Below are 25,151 nucleotides of genomic sequence, written 5' to 3'. Positions count from 1 at the left end.
TTACCCGCCCGGCCGAGGGCTCCAGCGACAGACAACAGCACTCCTCCGCCCATGGTGCGCTTGAGAAAGCTTGCTGTGGTGAACGCACAGGAGGGTGGGAGGGCGGGGTAGAGGGGCCAGCCAGGCTGGAGGCAGCCACTTCAGGAGGTTCCAGAAGCAAACCAGGCAAAAAACTATGGCTATCGTTAGGATGCTATCCCTTTGGGCTCTAGTCTAAACTTGTAGCCACGAGGCCTCCATGTGTCTTCTCTACTCCAGGCCTGCCTGAATGACTGAGCTTTGGCTAACTATCACTGATTCTGCAGATGTTTCTTTCTGAAGATCTCTGGTATCCCATCATCTACAGAAGTCTTTTTTTTTTGTTTTAAGATTTTATTTATTTGAGAGAGTGAGGGAGTGAGCGAGCACATGCTGGGGGAGAGGAAGAGGGAGAGGGAGAAGCAGGCTCCCAGCTGAGCAGAGAGCCCAATGTAGGGCTTGATCCCAGGATCCTGAGATCATGACCTGAGCCGAAGGCAGACACTTAACCGACTGAGCCACCCAGGTGCCACCCCCCCTTTTAAAGTCATCTACAGAAGTCTTATACTTCTGACCTATTTTTCTTTATCCTTATAATAGTAGCCTGAAAACAGTCATCAACCATTTTTGTTCATTACGTGGAGTCAACTTTAGGAAGATTTTACATAGTCTGAGCTGGTCCAGTAATAGTCATGTGGTTCTTGGAGGGCAAGGGGCAGAAGTGCGGCGGGGTCCTCCTGGGTGCTCTGAAACACACAGCCACCTCCCTTTTCAGGACACAGGAAGATACTTCTCTTTCAAAAGTCTGGGCCCCTAAACGGACTGCTCAAACTATTCCTGAGGTCAGCAGGCAGATGATACACATTACCCCCCAACTCTTGCTGTCTGCCTTTACATAAACCTTCTTTACATGGAAACCATTGCTAAGAACTCCAGTGCTCAATTTAGAAACACCCAAGCCCTTCTCCAACCTCTTCTGCTTCTGCTCCAATTAGACCCTCCAGTCTTACGGAATCCTAATGAGGTTTGAGCGATGACTGCCTTTAGCATCAGTTATAATAATGTACTTTTAGGAAGAGAACTCCTCTTACCACTTCCACTTGCCTCAGCTTTTAGTAAGAATGAAATACTTCCCTCAAAATCTAAAAAAGGGAACCATGACCAGGGATTAAGTGAACATATATCTATTTTTATTATGAAACATTAAATTTTGACACATTGCTTCATTTGCTTTTTAAAAATCTATTATCTGACTTAAACCTATTCAGCAAAAATGCCAATAAATTATGTAAATCATAGTTTGGGTCTTTTTAAAACTAGGTCCATTAATATGTTTCATGACAATCAAATAACAATACTAAACCTGAATTGTATGAGCTGTTAATTTGTAATGTTTTAAAGTTTAGCTTAAAATAAAACCAAAACCAACCACATGCGATACGCTACTGCATAAGTTTCTGAGAAACGTCTTCCCTCCTCACCCCTCCTCATCTCTGTGCGTCAGTATCCTTCTGCTTCTTCCCTGACATACACAGTGCAGCCAGATCAGGTGTCAAGGCACTCGTTTTAAACTGTCCTATCCTGCCCATCTTAGGAGTCACACTGGATGGAGGGCTGATGATATCCCCCAGCCTATGCTATCTTGCCTTTAAGTAAATCCATTTCTTTAAAGGGAAATCATTAGCTAAGAAGCCCAATACTGAATTTAGAAACAATGATTCCAATACACATTAAATCAAATGTGTTAGTACTAAAAGTCACATATTCTGAAAAGTGAAAATACACAAATACAGAACTTATGTAAACAACCAATAAACTAAGATAAATAGCACTGCCACCACATGCTTTAAAATGGTGTATTTTTAGTGTCTGAAGTTCTTTGCAAATTATCTTTTGGGACATTCAGATGAATTTCAATAAAAGATGTGTGTTCTGCAAGAAGTTAGTTTTAGGATTTCCAACATGGGTGGCATCATTTAAAAAATACATCAATAGTCTTATTAGTGAGTGTTTTCCACTTGGGTTTCTAAATCTTTATTTTCTGTGGAGGCAAACCAAAGCACTGTCTTAAGACTCCATCTTCAAAGTTACAACACAATCTCCATCATTCCTACAGATCTGAAAGCTAGACATGATCCTGGTCCTTGCCATCATCTTCATCTTCATCTTCCTCATCATCCTGGTCTCCAGATTCAAGTTCATCCTCTTCTTCCACCTAAAGGGAATATGCACACTTACCATTACTAAGATTTGGTCACTTCACATTCAACACACAGACACACACTCTGATAAACTCCTTATTCCAGTGAAGTGTAGATTACAAGCCATCTGATTTCCTTGATTTACTGCTCAAGGCTCTCGCCTTTTTTTTTTCTTTTAAAGATTTTGTTTATTTATTTGAGGGAGAGAGAGAGACAGAGAGGGAGAGGGAGAGAACAGAGGGTGAGTGAGAAGGAGAAGCAGAGAGCCCGAACCCTGAGATCATGACCTGAGCCGAAGGCAGATGAGCACCCAGTCGGTGCCCCTCTCTGCCATTTTTACTATGAGACGAGATTTACAGGTTAACTTGCTGACAGACGGCCATACCTCTCTACACACAGATGTGGACCAAACATGAGAAAAGAGAATGGCACATACGGATGATGAGAGTCTCATGACCACAGGAGCAAATCAATTCACTTAGGCTCAAAGCCCAAAAGAGAACAGTTAACAAATGCTGGAAACTGTGCCCGTGGGTCGTAAGCCTATTCACCGAACACCGTGAAAGCAGTGCAGACGATCCCATATTCATGGACCCACATATTCATGCCTGTGATACGGATATGGAGGCATAGCATTTCCATGCTACAGTACAATTCTTAAAAATAGACCATAAATCATTTCTGGAAACATTTCAATCTTACCGGATGACCAAGTTCCTTGAGTTTATTCTTTAATGAAAATATTTTCTGATCCTGATCAGCCAACAGCACCAAGAGATCATCTTGTTCTTTTTTAGAATCTGTAACATCCATCTCGAGCTTGTTTTTCTCGTTTTGTAAAATGGCAATGGTACTGTTAGATGCATCCAGCTGCTCTTTAATAGCAGTTCTTTCCTCAGACAGAGCTTTAATTTCATTCTAGGAAAAGAAAGGGGAAGATCGACTAATCTAAGATTAGCATTCACTCTCATTGGTCTTTTAACAAATAGGTTCATTCCTTCTCTTTTATTTTTAGGTTCATTTTTTTTTTTTTTTTTTATAGATTTTATTTATTTATTTATTTGAGAGAGAGAGAACACAAGCGGGAGGGGTCGAGGAAGAGGGAGAGAGAATCTCAAGCAGACTCCGCGCTGAGCGTGGAGCCCAACGAGGGGCTTGATCTCATACCCTGAATTCGTGACCTGAGCCGAAACCAAGAGTCAGAGGCTTCACCGACCACAGCACTGAGGCGCCCTGTACTCTTTCTTATTGTGACTCGAGATTGACAAGAAAACTTCTTTCGATGATTTCTACTTTCAAAATACATTCATACACATTCTTACTTTATATATGTGATATCACTATTTGAAATGGCATTTAAAAATCTTCATTTGTGTCATCTTCACTCATCCAAATAGCAATGGACACGTTGTGAGATAAAATTACACCCCATTAGCTTTGCTCATAAATCTAAAGATTTGAGAAATTACATGAAATAAGATCAAACTTCCTGGAGTTCATTTCATAGGATATGCAATAAATAAAAGTTGCACCAAAGAGCAACCTTTAACTCTTTAGTCTCCTGTAATAGCGCTGACAGTCGGCCTTCTACGTCAGTGGTCTTTGCAGCCATTCCAGCTTCACTCTCTCCTGGTGCAGGAACTGACTTTGCCTGAAGGTAGAAATTGGAGGGGAAAAAAAAGTTTCTTTAAAGTACAATCAATGTGAAATCCCAAAGGTGATTTAATTTTCTCGCTATTTTGAAACTGTATTTCCAGTAACAGAAAACAGAATTCTTTATGTACTGACACACATAAAGTGCTCTTCCGGGAAGGACGAGCAGTGCCTCCAGTGGAGTGGGAGGCTAAGACTGAGGCAGGAGAGCTGCAGCATCAGATCTCAGCGGAGCACGAAGGCTGCGTTAAGCAGCCTCAAGGTCAGACCACAGCTATAACAGTGTTTAATAGCAGAGAATATTTCTCAAAGCCCTTTCTTCATAATATTTCTGTAAGTTAAGTCCACACTGTTATTTCAGAGACACAGGTGGGGAAATTGAGCTGAATGCCATTAACTGGTGAAATAAATTTTTTTCTTTTTAGATTTTATTTACTTGAGAGAGAGAACAAGCATGGGGGAGGAGCAGTGGGAGAGGGAGAGAAACTCAAGCTGACTCGGAGCTGAGCATGGAGGCTGATGACATGGGGCTCGATCTCATGACCCTGAGATCGTGACCTGAGCCAAAACCAAGAGTCAGACACTTAACCGACTGTACCCCCCAGATGCCCCAAAATGCAAAGATTTTCTTAAATGCTCTAGGAAATATTCTTAAATCATGGTTTTCTAATCTTTCCCCACCTTGTTTCTACAAAGAACTGGGAAAGAGGGTGCTGATATAACAAATACCTAAAAATGTGGAAGCGGCTTCAGAACTGATAGTGGCTGGAAGAGCTTTGAGGTGCCTGTCAGACAAATCCTAAACTGCCTTGAAGAGACTGTTGGTAGAAATATGGATGTTAAAGGCTATTCTGGTGAATGCTCAGAAAAAAGGAGGAACTAGAGAGAAAGCTTCTATGGTCTTGAAGAAAACATATCATCATGAATAGAATGTTGGTAGAAATATGGATGGAAAGGTGGTTTTGGTGAGGCCTCAAATGGAAATGAAGAACTGGAAAGTAGAGGAAGGTGATCCTTGTTATCGAGTGGCAAAGAAATTGGCTGAATTGTGTTTCCGTGCTTTGTAGAAAGTAGAGCTTATAAGCGATGAACTTGGATATTTTGCTGAGAGATTTCTATGCAAAGTGTTAAAGGTGTGGCATGGTTTCTCCTTGATGCCTACAGTAAAATGTGACAGGAGAGAAATAACTTGAAGAAGGAACGTTAAGCAAAAGGGAATCAGAATGTGAAGATTTAGAAAATTCTCAGCCCATCCCTATTGCAGTAAATGACAACGCATATTCTGCTGAAATACCAAGGCTGTGGCTGTACTACCGTTTGTAAAGAAGTTACTTGTGTGGCTCATGGACCCAGTCAACCATCTCAGCAGAAGCTGGAATAGCGACAGGATGATCCAGAAGGGCCTTTTTGTCTGATGGCTTGGATCCCTGTGTACGGCATGGGTCACTAAGAAGGTTTTTGACAATTCTAGACCAGCCGACAACCTGCCAGCTTGGACTGATGGACTGAAGGGGACACAGATGGGATAAAATACAAAGTACTAGCAAAATGAACCATTAAATAACTGATTACACTGATCTGGTGAGTCTGACTCTAATGTGGCTGCCACCACGGCCCAGAAGCCCATGTGACTAGAACTGTGGCCAGTAAGTCAAACATCCACTTCTACTACAGAGTGGCTGAGAAATAACATCTTAACCTTGTGTTTACTATCTTGCAGGAAAAAAGAGTAACAATTAACATACAAATGTTTCTGTTTTCTGTAACAGCTCCTGCTTTTCTGTCTGCAGTTTGGTGATCTCCACAGATTGTGAGTTTAACTGAGACTTTAATGTTGCCAGCTCCTAGGAGACAAAAATAATTGAGTTGTAACATGAAATAGCATTATTTCATCAAGGAAATGTCTATTTACAGGAAGAAACTTAAAATTACTTCCTTTCTTGGCCCCTCTCTCTAAAATCACAACTTCTGAGTTTTAAAATCTAATTCTAAAAAAGAACCATCCTGGAACGTCAGATTCAAGATAGAGAATTAAGCAAGTTCCTTATACATATACACCTCTGCTGCTTCTGAGATCCCATGTAAAAAAATCATAGGGTGGGGGAAGAAGGGAAAAAGGGAGGAAGGGAGGGAGGGAGGGGGAGGGAGGAGAAGGGAGAGATAAACCCACAAGGACAAAGAGAATAAGAGAAAAGAGCAATAAAACTGGGGAATTTCAGAAAGCAAATGGCAGTGGTAATGGACCACAGGATACCTGAGAAAGCTAAACACCTAAACTGATGTCTGAGAAAGCGGCCCTGCTCGCTGACTTGCAGTGCCCGACTACCAAAGGCCCAGGCTCTGGTACCACCAGGGATCTCTGCAAGTGTGGGTAAAAATGGGGTCAAAATAGCAGGGCTGGTTCAAAGTCTGCTTAGGAAGACCACCGGATCCCTGTTCCAATCTCATGCAGCAGGCAACTGTTCCTCTCCTCCTGGCCAAAGACTAGACATTTATTATTTTGAAAGGGAAAATGGGACATTTTTAGACCATGGGCCTCCTGATATAGATGAAAGTAGTTAGTACTGTAGTGAAAAGGAGGGAATTAATTGAAAGTTTATATATCATTAATGTCAAAATTCCCAACCTTCTTCCCCCTCCCCACCAAAAATGCACAGGGGAAAAAAACCAAGTATAACCATGGTTCTCAACCAGGGGAATCTCCCTCACAATATTTGACAATGTCTGTAGACCTGAGGTTAAGTGGTGGGATACTGTCATGTAAAAAGCTCTTTTGTTCTCTTAAAACTTTCTATCCTGTACATATGTGGCTTTCCTTTGATTTGTTTTTTTCAGTTATCTAAGTGAGTTATGAGTTACACAGACATTGAGATCATGGACAATTTTACTATTCTTTTTATACAGGATTTTACTATATAAGAAACAAAACTGTCATTTAAATCTCTTTTTAACAATGTAAAATTGATAAAAGAAAATAAACTGCAGAAAGTAAAAAAAAACAAAGCAATGCTCTTCTTCAGAAATATCTAAAGTTTTGTTGGGAAACACAAAGAGTAAAATTTTTACTTGGGATTTACAAACTAAGATCATTTATTAATAACTTAATTCCCTTTAATTTTAATACAGTTCTAGTGTAGGTAGACTTCATAAAACCAAAATGGCATATTAATTTTCCTTGTAAGAACTTGTAACTTATAAATCCTTAACGACAAATGATTTTTTTTTAAAGCTTGATTGTAGAATCCACTCTGGGGCACACAGATATGATCAAATATGACACAGTTTCTCTGTGTACAGTCATTCTTCTCGCAGACCAGCCACGTCCGTGGGCTAGGACCGCATGACTAGTGCAGAAGGAGGTCAGTCCTAGGTTGGTGGGGTTGTCCACTTCGTCATTGAGTATTACTTTTTTTTGTTTTTTTAAAAGAAACAGAAGAAATATATATATATATTTTTTTTTAAGAAAGGAAGAAAGGAGGGTAGGATAGAAGAAAAAGTAAAGGAAGAAAGAAAGAAAATCTTATAAGGAAAAAAACACAACTTGTTTAGGGATAGTATACTAATGAGCAATCTGACACTTTTCTAGGCTTTTCTTCCAATATTTAATTCTATACATAAGTAGTTCTTTCCTGGCTCTTTTCATGAACAAATACATTTAATATTCTCATTGGATAAAGTTAAATTTGCACTAACTAGTTTCATAGGCAATTATAAATATTACAGATAATCAAGTAGGAAAAAGCTTATTTGACTTTTTAGGTCATCTAATTGAGACATACACAAATTTATTCCCTTTTCCAATTCTAAATACAAACATTCTTCTGAACAGAATGGTTTAAACACTCAGTACATTTAACCATGCAATTGTCATGATTAATAGTATATGAAAATTAGGCATAAGATTTTATATCTTCATATTTGCAGCTTATAAATACACTTAAGTTTTCCTTAATTGTTAGTTCACCGATAATCTACAAATAACTTGGGTGAGATGCTCAAATCTGTTAAAAAGAACACTATTAAAAAATAAAAACACTTAATAGAAAGTAAAACACCATTACCATATAATTAAAAAAGCTTCCGGACATTCACATAACTACCTTTCACTATCAAATTTTGCTTACACTAACAAAGTAGTTCTTGATTAATGAAACTACATGGCTGTTACTGTATTATAATTAAAACAACACAAAACAGAACTTGGATTAAGCTGGAAAATTACCTGTTTTAATTCTGCAATTTGTTCAGAATCTCTAGCAGAAGCTGTTGCTGAAGACTGTTCATTTGTGCCAGGTGATGCTTGGGAAGATTTCTACAATAGCACAGAAATAAACTATGAAATAAATTCAGTATATACAGATAGGAAACAAAACTGTACACATATAAGCTATACCTTATAAAAATTTCACATCAACATTTTAATTTTTATATCCAAGATAAAATTTCAACATAGCGCACATTGTCTACAATTTCTCCATAGCTAATAAATTTATACTTATGCTAAGTAACTTATTAAACATAAGCACTTATCTGAGGTCATATGGAAAAAGAGCATAAACACAGGTATCTACTGAGGGATTTCCACGTATTAAAGAGCTTTATACAGAGTAGCTCATTTAATTCTCAAAACAACAAAACAGATATAACCACTACCAATTTATAGATCAGGAAACAAGTTTAAAGAGGTTAACTAAGTTGCTTAAATTCAATCAGCTAGGAAGAGCTGAAGCTTTAGACGGTGTGACACCAAAGCTCATATTCTAATTTTTTTTAAGTAAACTCTGTGCTGAATGTGGGGCTCAAACTCACAACCCCAAGATCAAGAGTCCCATGCTCTACCAGCCAGGTGCCCCCCAAAGCTCATATTCTAAAACCTTACTATGACACTTTGATTTAAGGGATCCAGGAAAATCAACAAGCAGGATAATGAGAATTATTCTGGACCTCTTAAAGTTTTTTAATATTTACTCACCAAATTTTCAATCAGAGAGTCCTTTTCAGCCAGCTGGCTTTGTAAAAGTTCCTGATTACTTTTTAATTCTTCTATCTCTTCTCGTAACCTACCAACTTCTTCTGGTTGAATGCCATTCACCTGAGTCCCATCACTGTAAGAACCTTGATGCTGATTGTCTTTTCCTATTAAGACAGGAAGAAAATTTGAAAAGCCTGCATGAAACTTAAGTTTTTCATTTCTTGAATGAGAAGATTTAAATATAAAAATACAAAATTTCCTTAATTCAATTACTTTGGCAGCACTTTTGTAATAAGCACATTTCATTTTTGCCAAACAGTGTATTGATAGAAATAGTGAAGTGTTAGTATTTTCAGGTTTCTGGGAAGAAAAAAGACATAGTCTTATTAAGACTAAACTGCATGGTTTGGTTATCTATAATTAAGAATTGCAGTAGTTTTGGGGCGCCTGGGTGGCTCAGTCAGTTAAGTGTCCAACTCCTGGTTTCCACTCAGGTTATGATCTCAGGGTTGGGAGACTGAGCCCTGTGTTGGGCTCTGTGCTCAGTGCAGAGCCTGCTTGAGATTCTGTGTCTCCCTCTGCCCCTCCCCACCTCTCTAAAATAAATATATCTTAAAAAAAACTACAGTAGTTTCAATTCCAATTTGGTCAATTAAGAGAAAATGAAATCCCTTTTAAAATCTTCACAAAGGAATAGCTTTCTATGTGTACTAAAATAACTGACAAATTATTCTTATAAATAAGGAAGTGAGAGAGGTAATTTTTTTCTGAAAATTTTAGTCATCTTCATATAAATAAAACAAGCTGTATTTCTAAATAGTTAGCATTCCAATCATAAGCACTATAGGATGGTACTATTTACAAGCATTTGACTCTTACCACATGCCAGGCAATGAACTAGAATTTTATATAAATTATTTCATTTAATTCTCAGATGACACAGATGTTATTATCAGTTCCATTTTGCAGATGAGGAGACAGAAAGGTTAAAGAAGTCATTCTCAGCTGGCTATACATCGAAATCACCGGGAAGCTTGTAACAATTACTGATGCTTGGCTCCAACCCCAACTAATTAAATCAGACACTCGAGTGGGTCTCAGTATGGGTGGCATTTAAAAAAAAAAAAAAAAAAAAAAAAGGAAAGAAAAAGGCCTCAGGATATTCTAATATGCAGCCAAGGCTGAGAATCAATGGACTGGATACTGAAACAGGCAGCAAGGAACTTGGACTTCAAACTCTGATTTACACACTCATTTGTTACAGTGATTAAGGTTAGAGAAAGACCTGTCCACAAGAATAATCTATTTGACTTAGTCCAGCTTTTGGGGACACTATAATAATTATGGCTACCTATACCCACCTAGCTGTACTTTAAGAAGATTATACTGATCTTTGTGTTGCTGAATCTGAGATACTTGCTGTGTGACTGCTGTCTGGAGCTGTTCGTTTTGACATTTTAATGTAGAAATCTGCTGCTTTAATTCCTCAAGTTGCAGATCCTGTGAAACAAAACATTAATTCAAGTGTTTTAAATTTGTACTAATCAGCATCAGGAAAATGAGCAAATTAAAAATCAGAGATTATTTTGGGTCATGATGTTAAAGTACTCAACACTTCCAGAACCACTCAACAATTAAGTAATAATACATTAATGTATGCACCACGGTCAATTAACATGCAGCAGAACCATACAATTTCCAGTAAGGCCCGGTAATAAGCACCATGGCACAGCCTGCAATTTCACTGCAATTACTGGGGTGGGGACGGTCAATTTTAAAAACTCCATTTTGTGGTCCATCAAACTATTTAAGAAATTTATACCAAACTACATAAGAAACTTAGTATACATACACATGCATCTACATTACTTTTGACATAAAAGATAATTCTAGAACAGAACATTTAGAAGGCCAAGAAAAGAACTTCAACTCTCACCACCCTAATATAAATAGTTGGAATTTGACCTATTTCCTTATTTTCCACTAATTTTTTCCCAATTTGTTTTAAACTTGTCATACTCAGTCCATATGTCATTTTGTAGCCTTTACTTACTATTCAAGTTCCTCATATTGCTAGTTTTTCACAATCATAACTTTAAATTTGTACTCAATATCAGTAGATACAATATAATTTACATTCAAAAGCAACACTGAGGTTGCTTTCCATTTTTCTAAATAAGAAATATCACAATAAATATCGTAGTCATATTTTTGTTTTCCTGAATTCTGAAGAATTTCCTTAGGAAGGATTCTCAAACGTCATTCAGTTTATATAAACATTTTATAGTTCTCAATGCTTGTTGTCTAATTGCCAAATGGCATTTTAAATGGTGAGAATATTTAAAATTAACATTACTAAAGCAGAGTCATTATAGTAATTGTGTCAAATCACTCTTTCCTTTTTCTAAATTAACTATATTTATCAGCCCCAAGTGTAGGCTGTAACACCACATTCCAAGTATTTCTTTTCCATTGCTCTAAAGATACTACATTCTACCATCTGGAAACAACTCCATATTTGTACAAAAATATAGATGAAAAATCCTAATAACCATGGGTAGTTTAATGATTTAAGTTAGAATCGTTCAAAGATGATTCTAATTTACTGATCTGCTTATAAACTGAAAAGCTCAAACTGAATGCTAAATATACCACTATATTTTTATTCTTAGAATTTCAATCTCCACAATATAGACTAGAACAGGCAGTTCTCATTTAGAGAGCTCTACCCAAGCTCTTACTTGCCACACTTGCCTCAAGCTGTGCACAGTCAGCAGGGCATGGAGGGCAGTGCAGGGAAGGGGGTGCACCTGGCCCCACATGGACAGCCACCAGTGTATTGTTTTTAATGACCCTGGCACTTTAATAACATCAGTAATCTCATTTTCCAGATAATACTGCAGCACTTTTTAGGATTCCAATCAAGGTATACACCATGATGAGGAATTAAATGAAAGAAAAAAATAAGAAACACACTTTGAAGAAAGGTAATGGAAAGCTTAAGGAGCTCAACACAATCCAAGTGCGGAGGTTCTCTGGTATCCTGCCGAGAAAATGTCAATTGATGATTTCGAGAGGGTAGTTTCGACTTTCATCATCATTCTCCACTCTAATAAATCAGCTCCCTCTGTTGTTCTCAGCATCATCTATTCAGTCGTGCAAGATGGAGATCTCAGGATCATATCTGACCCTTTATGCTCCCCCACACCCATATCCAATCATTACCCAGTCCTGCTACTTTCATCCACTTTGGTTTTCACATTTCTCAGGTCTGCCCCCTCTACAGCACGGAGCGTGAGTTTGAGAGTAACACACGTTTTTGAATTCTGTTCCACCAACCACTGAGTGACCCTAGACAAGTTTAAATTCTCTCAGTCTCCGATTCCCCATTTATTCTTAAATGAAGCTATTAAATACCTTGTAGGGATGCTACTGAAATTAAATGAAATAGTGTTTAAATTGTGTTTTGTGGGCACCTAGAACACAATATTCAAAACATAGCAGCCATTACAACCATCAGCGCCGCAGTTGCCACCCCTAGCCTCCCACAACCACCTCCTTCTGGAGGTCTCTCCCTCTGGCCTTGCCTCTCCAATTCCTACTTGGTGCAGCCACCGAGTGTTCTATGTACATGCCAGTAACATGTCCTGCCCCTCTTCCCCATCTCTCCTTTCGCCCAGCTTATTCCTAGCTATCCGTTTGGGGCTCACGTTCTGTTTCCTCTAAGCCCTTGCTCTTTACCTAGCTAAATTAGGTGCCTCTCTGCTGCCACATACCTTCCAGCATCTGTATCACTAGACTTAATGTGTTATGTGTGTCACAATACCTACTTATAGCTTTCTCTCCTCATGACTGTGATAGGAGGACATGTCTGATTCATGCCTTTATCCACCATATCCTGCACAATGTTTAGCACAATATTAAGCTTTCAGTTTGTTGAGTACTGAGATAGTTTTGAATTATTTAGGAAAATGAGCTCTACTTTCTGTATCTTCTTGCATATGAAATGTCAGGAAAAATTCTTCCCCAAAGTAGAAAAGTATCAATACATCAGTGTTTACAATTTATCAGTACGTACTTGTTCTCGAATCATATTTTTGTAGTGAGTCACAATACTGTCATGCTGTTCTAATGTTTTCTTCACCTCTTCTTCTTTTTTATCCTCTTCACTGGACTTATAAATAGCCTTAGTTATCACACCTATAAAAGAAAGCTTATTAAAAATGTATTTAAAAAAATTTAAAATCTGGGGCACCTGGGTGGTTCAGCTGGTTAAACGACCAACCCTTGATTTCAGCTCAGGTCATGATCTCAGGGTTGTGAGATCGAGCCCCCAGGGCTGGGCTCTGCACTCAGCACAGAATCTGCTTAAGATTCTCTTCCACTGGGACACCTGGGTGGCTCAGTCGGGTAAGCACCTGCCTTCAGCTCAGGTCACGATCCTGGGGTCCTAGGACTGAGTCCCACATCGGAGTCCCTGCTCAGCAGGGAGCCTGCTTCTCCCTCTGCCTGCTCTGCCTGCCACTCCCGCTACTTGTGCTCTCTCTCTCTGACAAATAAATAAAATCTTAAAAAAAAAAAAAAGACGACTGCCTCCCACTCCTTCTGCCCCTCCCCCTCCTCACAAGCACGCATGCACATGCTAGCGAGCTCTCTCTAAAATAAACAAAATCTTAAAAAAAATTTAAATCCTATTTTATTATTAAGACTTAATCAGCAAAAACATATGGCCTAACTGCATGACAAGATACAGTCATTCCAATCTTACTGAATGCCAAAAATCCTTCAATGAACTATAGACTAAGAGCTAAGAAAAAAAAAACCCTACTTTTGGCTTACCATATAATCCACTTGTGTCCAAAATATATGTATACAAAAAAATCATAGGTACTTTCTAATGATAATCAATATAAACTTTATCTTACCTTCAAGTTCTTTTACCAGCTTTGTAAACTCATGATCAAATATCATGTATTCTGGACTGGGAAAGTTAGGCTGAGGTTTCTGAGACGCTCTGGAATACAACTCATGTTTGCTAATAAATCCTAGTTTCTCTATGAAGTTTTCTTTGCCAATCCTCTTCTCTATTAGTTGTTTTAATTTCTCTCTACAGAGATAAGCATATTGAGATGCTTAAAAAAAAGTCAAAACAAAACATAAAACTTCATCTACATTTTACTTTGGCAGAAAAAATGTATCATTATCGCTTGATGACAACAGCAGGTCATTTCCCCCTAGCATTTTCCCCTTACTTACTTCATGTAGCTCTCAAGTGAGTTATCATTGAAGTAAATTGAAATGCCCAACAGAAGGGCACATAAGCCTTGGACCAACTGCTCTTCCTCACCAAGATTTTCTGCAATTTGTCCTGTAAGCTGAAATTTTTGTTAAGGAAACTAATGGTTCATAACATCCAGAGTATTTTACTTTACAGTTTGAATTTGACGTATATTTCATGTATGAATTTCTACAAAAGCCTCTCTATATAGTTAGAGCAAGCATAAAACAAACAATGGTCCCAGACACACACATACACACAGCTTAAGCAAGTGTCATCACCACCTTAACAGTCTGAAAAGCTGCAACACAGATGAATTCAAAATTTTAGAACGCAGAACCACCTCTCATTGAGAGGAAGAAATAAGAATAAATACTTACACGTATCCTACTAAAACATAAAGGATACGAATGGAACATTGGCCGAATTGTGAAGAAAATGCGTTACTGCAATGGGACAGTTGCTCAGCCAGGTACAGAGCAGCATTAACAATCCAACTCTTGTCTGTATTTTGCTTCCCTGCAATAAACAGATAAGTTGGCAGAAATCTCATTTTATTTTTTTTTCAAACTTAAAGCTGCCCTAAGATCCCTCTCCATTTGTATTAAAAGATCTTTAACATCTTATAAAAGATAGGTTAGGAATCCACACATAAAAAACTGAACAAGAGTATGCATTCTTGTGTCCTCTTCAGGCTGTACTTCCCCAAAACAAATAGAAAGCAGAAATTAGAAGTGATTTATGTTCATAAACATACACCAGGTTATCTAAAATACTACTAGTGGAAAAACCTGGTCTGCTAAGGAAGATGCATGATGTGGATGCTTGAAAAAATTTATCAATCTGAAAACAGTTTACAATAACAAAAATTTGCCTAGATGTTTCAATCAAAATTTTGAAAACAAGTTTCTGATAAGAGGACAAGTTCTACCTCCTTCAAAAAATATCAGGAAAAATAAATAATCTCCTGAATTATTTAGTCAAACTCCATTAGAGAATATATTGCCTAACAAGAATAATAAATAAACCATGTTGCAAACTCACTGACAGCATGTCAGATAATGAGAATCACAAACATAATGAAGAAAAAGATTTATTTAAATTAGCTAACTGCCCCAAACCACTAACCATACCACTGACAACTATAGTTAAACAATATTGAAAACTAGCACATCCATCAAAATGACACTTTCCTAACTTTTAATAAACACATTTGTATCTCCTATGTGGGATCGTCTCTTACCTCATAATATTGCCACTGCCCATATTACATTATATAACCTATTTTTTGTTTAAGAGAACAAAAGTTGTTTGAAACAAATAAATGAAATTTAGCACAGTAATGGATTACTTTGGGGGTAATTTCAGAAAAATATCCAAAATACAATTATTCAAAGCCAGACAAAGAATAGATTTAAAGTAACCATCACTGTGTTTTGAAAAATCACTCAAGACTGTTCCAATTTCATGAACCTTGAGGTCAGTATCTTGGCCTTTCTATAATATACTTTCAAGTATATTTCATATTTAAACAAATTCAAACTGGACTTCTTCAAAATGATCTGCCAAATAAGCATTAGCTTTTACATGATGCATTAGTCTTACTTTTTCCTTGCCTCTATGTCATTACTATGCCCCTGGTGTATCTTCATGTTACCCAAGTAGATTTGAAAGTTAAAAAATAGGTATTCTCAATTGACTATGTGCCACAGAGAACTTTCAACTAATTACTCAAGTAAATAAATGCAAATATTCCATTGATTTCCCCTAGTTATATATAAAAAATTTACTATTCCTTGGAATACCATCTGCAAGTACCAAAAATACCTACATTGTATATACAGGGCATCCTATCAAATCACTGGCTGGTGTCTGAATAAACAAAAATGTAACTAGATGTAAATATGGATCTTCTAGAAGTATACCCTTTGGGGTCTAACTGAAGGGTAAGAACAGCAAAGTTAAACAAAACTAGTTAGAATCAAGATAGAATGCAACACCCCACTTAAACTATGGCAACAAAAGAAGATAAAGTACTCAGGAATGAGCCTAACCCAAACTGTGTAACACCTAAACGAGGTTGGGGGACCTGTGTGGCTCAGCTGATGAAGGTTAAGTGGCAGACTCTTGATTTCAGCTCAGGTCATGATCTCAGGGTCCTGGGATTGAGCCCTGCCCACCCCATCTGGGCTCACGGGTCAGCAGGGAGTCTGCTTCAAGATTCTCTCTCTCCCTGTGTGCCCTCCCACCCTGTTCTCTCTCTCTCTAAAGTAAATGAATAAACCTTAAAAAAAAAAAAAAAAACCTAAATGAGGAAAATTTAAAAACACTCCTAAAGGGCACAAAAGTAGACCTAAATCAGTAGAAAGACACCTTGTCCTTAGAAAAACTCAAAATCATGAAGATATTAATGCTACATTAATCTGTAAAATTTATGTAATCCAAATAAAAATACCAAAAGGTTTTTCTTCTCCCTGCCAAAACAACCTGGTTCTCAAGTTCATATGGAAAATTAAATGAGCAAGAAGAGTAAGAATAACTAAACTGTAAAAAAATAAAAAATAAAAAAATAAAAATAGAGAAGAAAAAGAGCAATGAGGTGGTACCACGTCATAAACAGACAGGAATCAAGGGATAGAACAGAAAGTCCAGAAATGATTCGTCTATGAATGGGAATTCAGTGTATGAGAAAGATAGCATATACACATTAGTGGGATACAGGAGGACTTACAAAATGTTGGGACAACTAGCTAGATATCTAAAATAGGTCAGAGGATCCACAACTCATATAGTTCATCAAGGAAAATGGAACAAAGATTTAAATAAATGCAAAAAATGAAACCAGAAAGCATGAGACAAAAATATGGGCAAGTTTCTTAAAATCCTGAAGTAGGGAAGGCCTTTCTAAGTATGATATAAAATGTAGAAGCGATAAAAGTCTGATACAAAAAAAAAATCCAAAATAAAACACCAAGGTCAAAAAACAAATGACATATCAGGCAAAATACATTTGTAACTTATCACAGATAAGGGTTAATACAAAATGAGTTCCTATAAAATTAGAAATGATTTAACAACCCAGTAGAAAAATGGGCAGACGATATGAACTCTAAGAAATGAAAGTTCACAGAAAAGCTTTAAATGGTGTATAAACATATAGAAAGCTATTCAAACTTTTGGAAAGAGAAATGCAAATTAAAACTCACTAAGATAACATTTTTTACCTCGCAACAGACTGGCAAAAATACAAGTTTGATAACACATTGTTGGTGAGGTTGTGGGGAATTACATAATCTAACCCACTGCAATCTTATTTGATTTTGCTAATGGTTCAAAATGGTATTAGTTAGGGGAAAAAAAACCCAGTGGCTAGGCATAAAAAGCACCTGAAGACAATAGAAGAAACAAATAATAGGAGGCAGGGAATCAGGACAGGGGTGGGTGGGGCCAACACTTCTTACTGTGTACTTTTTATATCATTTTGATTTTGGAATCATGTATATACATATATATTTTAAAGTAGGTACACATATTTTTAAAGATTGAATTGAATTCTAAGAGTGGCAGTATGGTATCAGTGAAAATATTTGGCTGGGAATTGGAAGAACCAAATCTTCTACTGCCCTACTTGTACAAGGTTCAATATGTTATATGGGCCCCAGTTCCCTCATTTAGTTAAACAGAGGCCTTTGGATTAAGTAATCTCAAACACAGACGTTAAAAGGATAGGCTCTAAATACCAGGATTTGTATCCTGGTTCTAAAACTTCACAGCATGAAACCTTATCATTATCCTTCAATAGGGGAAATAGTCAATACCTATTTCATTGAGCTGTGGAGTGGATTAAATGGGTTAATACGTGTTAAGAACTTAGAACAGCACATGGTACACAAATAAGTGTTCTACGAGTGCTATAAATTCTGAATCACCCCTTCTAGTTATGCAATTCTTTGGTCTCTACCTATTAAAAGGAGGACTAATGCCCCAAATTTAAAACAGATGGCAGAATAAAGTTTGAGCTTTATTGAGATTTTTTTTTAAACTTTAGTAAAATACAGGTGGTCCTTGCTTTGCTACATTAATAGAAAGTCATGCATATCGGAAACATGAAAAGTGAGGACTGTGTAATAATGCTCTTTTGTGCAGACTATATTATCCTGATGTTCATAAACCATGATTTATAATAAAGAAAATGGAAGATAATTAAATGTCCAAAAATAAGGAAATGGTTAACTAACCAATGTTATATCTATCTGGTGAAATATTATGCAATCATATAAACTGATGTTTATTTAGTGTTTAATAACATGGAAAATATTTGTAAGAAAAGATGCAGAATACAAAATGGAATCTAATGTATAACCACTCCTATATAAATAAACAGTATAGTAAAAAAAAGACTGGGGGTGCCTGACTGGCTCTGTCTGTAGAGCATGTGACTCTTGATCTCAGGGTCATGAGTTCAAGCTCCACATTGGGTGTGGAGCCTACTTAAAAAAAAAAAAAAAAAAAAAGTTTAACCAACAGTTACTTTGGGTAGTAGAATTCCTACTTTCTAGTTTTTATTTTTTTTAATTTTCCAAAATGAAATGAAAATAAACTATTAATAGGTACAAAAATGCTATAGTAGTTTTCCAGTGTACAATTACAAACTGTCAGTAAGATCAATCCAACAAAATCCTGATCAAGTTACTCTATCCTCCAAAAAATAAAATTAGAAATTAGACCTTAAAGGCTATCAAAACATTCTGTGCCATGGTACTGATCTTCTGATGGATTCTTTATAAGATAAATACCTAGACCAGCTCTCTCTCTCTATATATATATATTATATAAAGCCACATTTCACTTTCTAGAATAATTTCATAAAACTACTCATTTTGTTTATATGTTTATATTTGTTTGTATGATTGTTTACAGGTTCAAGTCAAGAAAAGTATGTATCTCTTTTCAGCCCCCAAGACCACTGAGAGTTGGAAAAATAAATGGACGCTGAAATTATAATTTCAGAGCATTCTGCGGGTTTAGTTACTAGAAATCACAGAATTTTACAGGATGGAAGAGAATCACAAACAAAATAAACGAAGCTGAATCATCTTACCTTTAACAGAGACTATTACGTTTTCCTTATTATTTTCTAAATAAAAGTCCCTCTTATTCCTACTTCCTAGATTTCAAGTTTAGTATTTTACATTGTTCATAAAAATGCAAAAAGCTAACATTTTAAACTTCTACTCTTCCAAGTCTTACAATGAGGTTCTAGAGTATTATGATTAGATTCACTTTCTAGCAGTGGCCTCTGGGAATAGAGAATTAATAGGAAAGGGGCATGCTGGAACTTTCTGACATTTTGAAAATGTTCTACATCTTATTCTGGGTGGTGGTTACAAAGGTATCAAAAATCATCTGATTGAATACTTAAAGTCTGTACATTTTACTGTGTATAAGTTATACCTCCAAAAAATTCACTTCTAAATCACTGACATGTATACTTTCAAAATACCTAATATAAAAAATTCTGGAAGCTAAAGCTGCAAAGTATGTCTGTGTGTGTTATTAACAGGTGTTAAATCATGCTCCTACACAAAGATACAATTCCTAACAGGACTTCAGTTTATCACTATCAACACTGGACAACTGAACATATGACCAAATGTAAATATTAAGGTACACTCCTTTTTTGCCAAACACTCCACACACACACACACACACAAATCAAAACCAAACAGAAATCACACTCCCCCACACACATCAAAAACTAACCCCCAATGGTTAACTACCATATGGATTATAGACAGATTTACCCATAATATTTAATTCAAAAATCTTTCAAATTACAAAATTATACTTACTATTGCACATTTTCAATAATCTAAGTAATATAAAAGTCATCGCATTCTTTCATGTGCTGACTAGCTAAAGACAAAATTCTTTACCCTAAATTTTACTAGCTTAGAAATGGCTTCAGGGGGAAATAAAGAAACAAGCTTGGGTGAAGAAACACAAAAAAAACACCAAAAAAACCCAAACCAAGGAATTCCAGAAAGTGCAAGCATACCCAAAGGAAGCACAAGTAGAGCCTCAGCATCCTTCCCACAGTTCTTAGTGACACCACTACACGGAGAAAACACCCCCGGAGAAAAACCGGAGAGCCACTTTTGACAGAAACTTGCTGACACATGAAGGTGTGAGTAGAATACAACTTCAAACAAGCAGTTAAAAAAACCATCAGCAAAACCCAAGACAAAGAAAAGCCTTGTTGTAAGAGGGAAATGCCTAAGCTTAAACAAGCAATACATACCCGTCTGTCGATCTTATCACCCTGCAAATTATACATTACAAATTACTCATAAATATTACTGCTTTAGAAAAATTTAAAAGTAGAAAAATCCCTCACAGATGGTCTCTACAAACCCACACCAATAATTTGGAACAGGACAGTTCTAATCTTTTATTACGTAACAATGCATCCACATTTTGGGGGAGAAAGGATCATTTTATAGCACTATGATGACTCAGAGTGGGAAGACACCACTATCTTGAGAATTTCTCATTATGCATTAATTGTGAAGACAATGTTAGAGCAAACTCTCTGGTGGCGGTGGTCAGTTAATCGCTATTTGGCTTAAGAGAAGCTGTTTTCAACAGACAGCAACATGAGAATGACAAGTATTAAATACATAAGGATATGAATATTTGGGGGTAGTTTTTTCCAGTCACTAAGAAATAAATGATAAATCAAAGACAAAATAAGCTTTCAATCTAAGTAAACAGATTTTAAACAACAAAGGGAGTGTACAACCCCCTTTTTACCATAGTTAATTCTTCATAATTCTTCACCTTTAATTTATAGCTTCCTGTGGATGGCACTGATATCTCTTTAAAAGCTCACAATAAAACAATTCAGCGAGTGTGACAAGATTAAAAATTAAGAAGGACTCAGGACCTTATCACAGGGAGGGAGGCAGTGAAACTGGAAAATTCCAGAGGAAAGCAGAGTTTTAGACTTAAATGTATTTTTTACTCTGAGTGATTCTGAATGTTGGTGACTGTAGTTTTGCTAAAGAGCGATCCTGAACTATTCAACAGCAAGGCTGGTGTGGGGGGGAAATCATCCAAGAGTAAGTGGCATTCCTAAATACCTTTGCATCACACTTCAGTGAAGCTCTGCTGTTCTCGATAGGGGGCTAGAGGAATGCAGATAGTTACGTTTTTCTCTACTTACTGGCTAAATTATGTGCCGTAGGGTTTTGATGATTTGAGAGCTCATAAACATCAAGCACGATGGTTATATAAGTGATGGACTGGTATTCTACTTTTGTTTTCTGAAAGGGAGATCGATTAGTTTGGGAAGAGAAAGAGGAATGCACAGAGCTATGAACCACTTTGTTCTATGCCCTCTTATAAACTGACCCAAATTTGGCCACGGAGTAGAAGAAGAAAAGGACATGCAGGAACACAGTGGATGATGTAAAAGGAAACAGAAAGAAAAACAAAACACCTTTCTGTCCAGAATATGTGTTTCTATCATGAAGCAGATCTTAGTAACTATTTGGCAAAACCATTCATGTAAGAATATTGATTGCTTTCTCTCCACAAACTATTTCTGGTTACAATGAGCCAATGAGCAAATAAGTCCGTACCTCTTTCCTTTTTCATCTGCATCTACTAAGGATGTCCTTATATCCTTGTATCACTGACATAAAAATGTATAGCTGAGACTTTTCCCCCCTTAGAGAGTTCTACTCGCCACATTACCTGTGAAAGGATGTTGGTGCACTGCTGTAATAAAGAGACCGGAGGGTTGCCGATACTCGTAGCAAGTTGAACCCTGAGCAACTGTTCTTTTTGGGTAGCGTTTTCTTGCAAAGCATGGGCAAGGGCCACAGCAGCACACCAGTTTGAAAGTGAATCGGTAGAAAATAAACCTCCGCATAGTAACTGACCAGCTGAGACTGAGTTACCTGTTGCTACAAAGATGGCAGGGAGATGATAATAAAAAATTAAATGTTGTTTTACACACACACATAAATAGTATGAAATACTATTTTAAAATTTGTTAATTAGCAGTATTAAGTTACATTTGTAAAAGCCTGCTTTTCAAAAATGAAAGGTGATGAAAAAAGACCTTGGAAGAAGGGTAGCAGGACAAAGAAATATTAGAACCTTTTAGGCATCAAATTGATGAGATGATATTCCAGAAAATTACTATCTTAATTAAAAACTGTCTTTTTAAAGCAAATTCAAGGAAATGCCGTACTTTAAATATTCCGCTACATCCGGTGTCCTTTATCATTTAGGATATATTTTACTATTAAAAGCTTGAGAGACTATTTACGTTTCAAAACAGAAATTAGAACAAAACTATTTACCATCAATAGTGGAAGGTAGAAGCGTTGACACAATTTCTCCTTGTCCTTTCTGGTTTTTATATAAGAAACACTGGAAACAGTAGAGAACAGCACAGCGCAGTACAAACGGTTGCCTTTCATTGACCATGGACATGAGAAGAACTACAATTGCCGGTCTGTTGCGTTTAAAAAGAAAAGAACAAAAAGAAACATTGCAACCCAAGTACACGAATCAATAACCAGCCATTGCTGCTGACTGAAGAACCATAACCAGAAGGCCAGCAAGTTACTGTTTCTACCTCCATTTCACAGGAACCATCCTGCAGCGGAGACAAGTGATCTGTTTGCTTAAGGCACAGAGGAGGAGGTACCTAAGCTCTAAGGACCACAAACTCTTTCAAAATAGCAACATGTTAGGGTTAGGCCGGTGATGGGTAGTAAGGAGGGCACGTATTGCATGGTGCACTGGGTGTTATGCGCAACTAATGAATCATCGAACTTTACATCAAAAACCAGGGATATACTGTATGGTGACTAACATAATAAAAAAATATTAAAAAAATAAAATAGCAACATGTTTATCTCGTCAGATAATGTCTAGTTTCAAAACATACAGTTGAACTTCTTAAGAGAATAAGATGTATATACGAGATACGTGAAAAACCCAAAGTAAGTTTTGACTTCCTCAGAGGAATCGCAAGATTTCCCTTTTCCTACCTTGGTGGGTTTGAAGGTGCATTTACAGAAGCAAAGTAGTCTTGGTTTACTTGGTAGCCTCGAATAACTTCTGATACAGTATTAATTGTCTATTAAGGGGGGAAAAATAAACATTTAGAGAGAGAGAGAAAGTCAAGGAAGAAAACCTGTTTTCAAAAGAAGAAAATGTTATATCCTTCTGTTTTGCTTTTAAATGCCAAAATTCAGACACCAAAAAAAGCAGTGAAGGCATTATAATCTAACACTTTTTTGAAATAACATTCTAAAACATTAAGTGCAGGCCTCTAATTAGAAATAACACCTGACTACAAGCTTTTAAAATATCAAAAAACTAAAATTAATAGTACTCTCTAAGAGACAGAATCTATTTCAACAAAACAAGGATGCTTTAGGATAAAATCAGAGGACAAATTTAAAATATAACAAATTAAAATTTCAATTTAAGGATGAAATTGAAAAAACCTCCAAGAAAATAGAATAAAAAGACAACTAGGTCCACAGAAAGTCCAACAATCTTTTAATGGAGTTGCAGACACAGAACATAAAAAAAATTATCAAGAAATATGAAAAACATTCTCAGAACTGAAGGACACCTGTCTACAGCTTGAAAGGGCCCAGTGAGTGCCAAAAATAATTGGGGAGGGGAAAAAAAAAAAGTCTGTAGTAATGCATATCATCAGGATATTTCAGGAAACGAGAAAGAGAAGATCCCAAAAGTTTCTAGAGAAAAAAAAGATTACATAAAACGGATTAAGATTAAAAATGGCTTCAGATTTTTTAACAGCAGCACTGAAATAATTATTCTGAAAGCTGAGTGTTATGATTCTCAACTCTGAATCCATACCTAGCCAAACATTAGAGTAACTCTGAAAATAGAGAAATGACATCAAAGAACTAAAAACAAGTTCTCTTGCCATTTACCTTTTTCAGGAAGTTAAGTAAACTAAGATAATGAGCCAAAAAGTTGAGGGGGTAAAGACATGGCCTGCTAGCTAAGGGATTTAAGCCAAGAGAGAAGTAAAAGGAGATTCTAAGGGGCTGGTGAAAGTACCAGGACAAGAGATGTACACAGAAGGAGACAATAACCAGCCCATATTGGAGCAGGAGGACAGAAGGCTTCCAGAAAGAAAAATGCCTGGGATGGAAATGATGTTAGTTAAGCATGTGGTAGCACTAATATGCAGGCACACAGAAAATCAGTAAGATGAAAAAAGAACACTACTACAACTCAGAAAAGAAAAAGGGATACTTAAAAAAGGATATTATGGGCAACCCTATTGGGACCCCTCTCACTCTTGAGAGATTTTTCTGTATCTTCACTTAAACTACTACCGCTTAAAAAAAAAAAAAATATATATATATATATATATATATATATATATATATATATATATATATATATATATATTAGGGGCCTGGCTTAGCAGGGAACAGTATTTATATAGTCATAAAATTATAAACCCTGATTACTGATTTAAACACAAATTACTGACGGAAGTAAAGTGAGAGGATTACACAAAGGAGAAGCAAGACTTAAGTGAGGAAGGAGTGAGGCTAAAGATAGTGGTTTTTGTTATAGAACTTTTATTATCATCTGTTCTTTTAATGTGCATGTGTTAATTTGAGAAAAATTTAAAAATAGTTTAAATAAACTCAACCTTTCTTTTCTTCAAACTCATTTCCTTTTCTTAACAGGTAGGAAACAAAAAATGCCAAACATCAGGGAAAAAGATTTTACAATTCTAGGAATATGTAAGACTACTCAAATCTCAAGTCTTACTTGACTAAGTCATACGGTTCTCAAAATTAAAAACATAAATCATACTGTGCACTCCTGTTGAATACAATAAATTTAATGAGAAATCTTGTAAGCTTTAACATTATTTATATACTATTAAACTTGAGGAATGAGTATACCTTCGGGGCTTAATACTGTCATCATTATGCTAATTACATTTTAG

General features: G+C 36.5%; 1 protein-coding gene across 2 annotated transcripts in view; it reads right to left on the bottom strand.

Annotated features, from left to right (window-relative positions):
* Positions 1 to 1,186: 1,186 nt before the first annotated feature.
* The window catches only part of USO1 (USO1 vesicle transport factor), an 87,471-nt gene continuing 63,506 nt past the window's right edge, over positions 1,187 to 25,151 (bottom strand). The window contains exons 11-25 of one of the 2 annotated variants that reach the window (XM_044388177.3): positions 23,191 to 23,279; positions 22,495 to 22,649; positions 21,881 to 22,092; positions 20,424 to 20,444; positions 14,531 to 14,641; positions 14,101 to 14,219; positions 13,770 to 13,951; positions 12,923 to 13,044; positions 10,206 to 10,344; positions 8,845 to 9,008; positions 8,095 to 8,184; positions 5,618 to 5,716; positions 3,763 to 3,870; positions 2,922 to 3,137; positions 1,187 to 2,233 (exon numbers count right to left, since the gene is read on the bottom strand). In XM_044388177.3, coding sequence (XP_044244112.1) covers positions 2,144 to 2,233; positions 2,922 to 3,137; positions 3,763 to 3,870; positions 5,618 to 5,716; positions 8,095 to 8,184; positions 8,845 to 9,008; positions 10,206 to 10,344; positions 12,923 to 13,044; positions 13,770 to 13,951; positions 14,101 to 14,219; positions 14,531 to 14,641; positions 20,424 to 20,444; positions 21,881 to 22,092; positions 22,495 to 22,649; positions 23,191 to 23,279 — 1,917 coding nt within the window. In that variant the 3' untranslated portion in view covers positions 1,187 to 2,143. The remainder of the gene's footprint in view (positions 2,234 to 2,921; positions 3,138 to 3,762; positions 3,871 to 5,617; positions 5,717 to 8,094; positions 8,185 to 8,844; positions 9,009 to 10,205; positions 10,345 to 12,922; positions 13,045 to 13,769; positions 13,952 to 14,100; positions 14,220 to 14,530; positions 14,642 to 20,423; positions 20,445 to 21,880; positions 22,093 to 22,494; positions 22,650 to 23,190; positions 23,280 to 25,151) is intronic. The other variant, XM_026509946.4, reaches the window with a different exon arrangement.

This window comes from Ursus arctos, unplaced genomic scaffold, assembly GCF_023065955.2.
Source record: "Ursus arctos isolate Adak ecotype North America unplaced genomic scaffold, UrsArc2.0 scaffold_9, whole genome shotgun sequence".
Classification (NCBI taxonomy): Eukaryota; Metazoa; Chordata; class Mammalia; order Carnivora; family Ursidae; genus Ursus; species Ursus arctos.
This window is presented reverse-complemented; position numbering and strand designations above follow the sequence as displayed.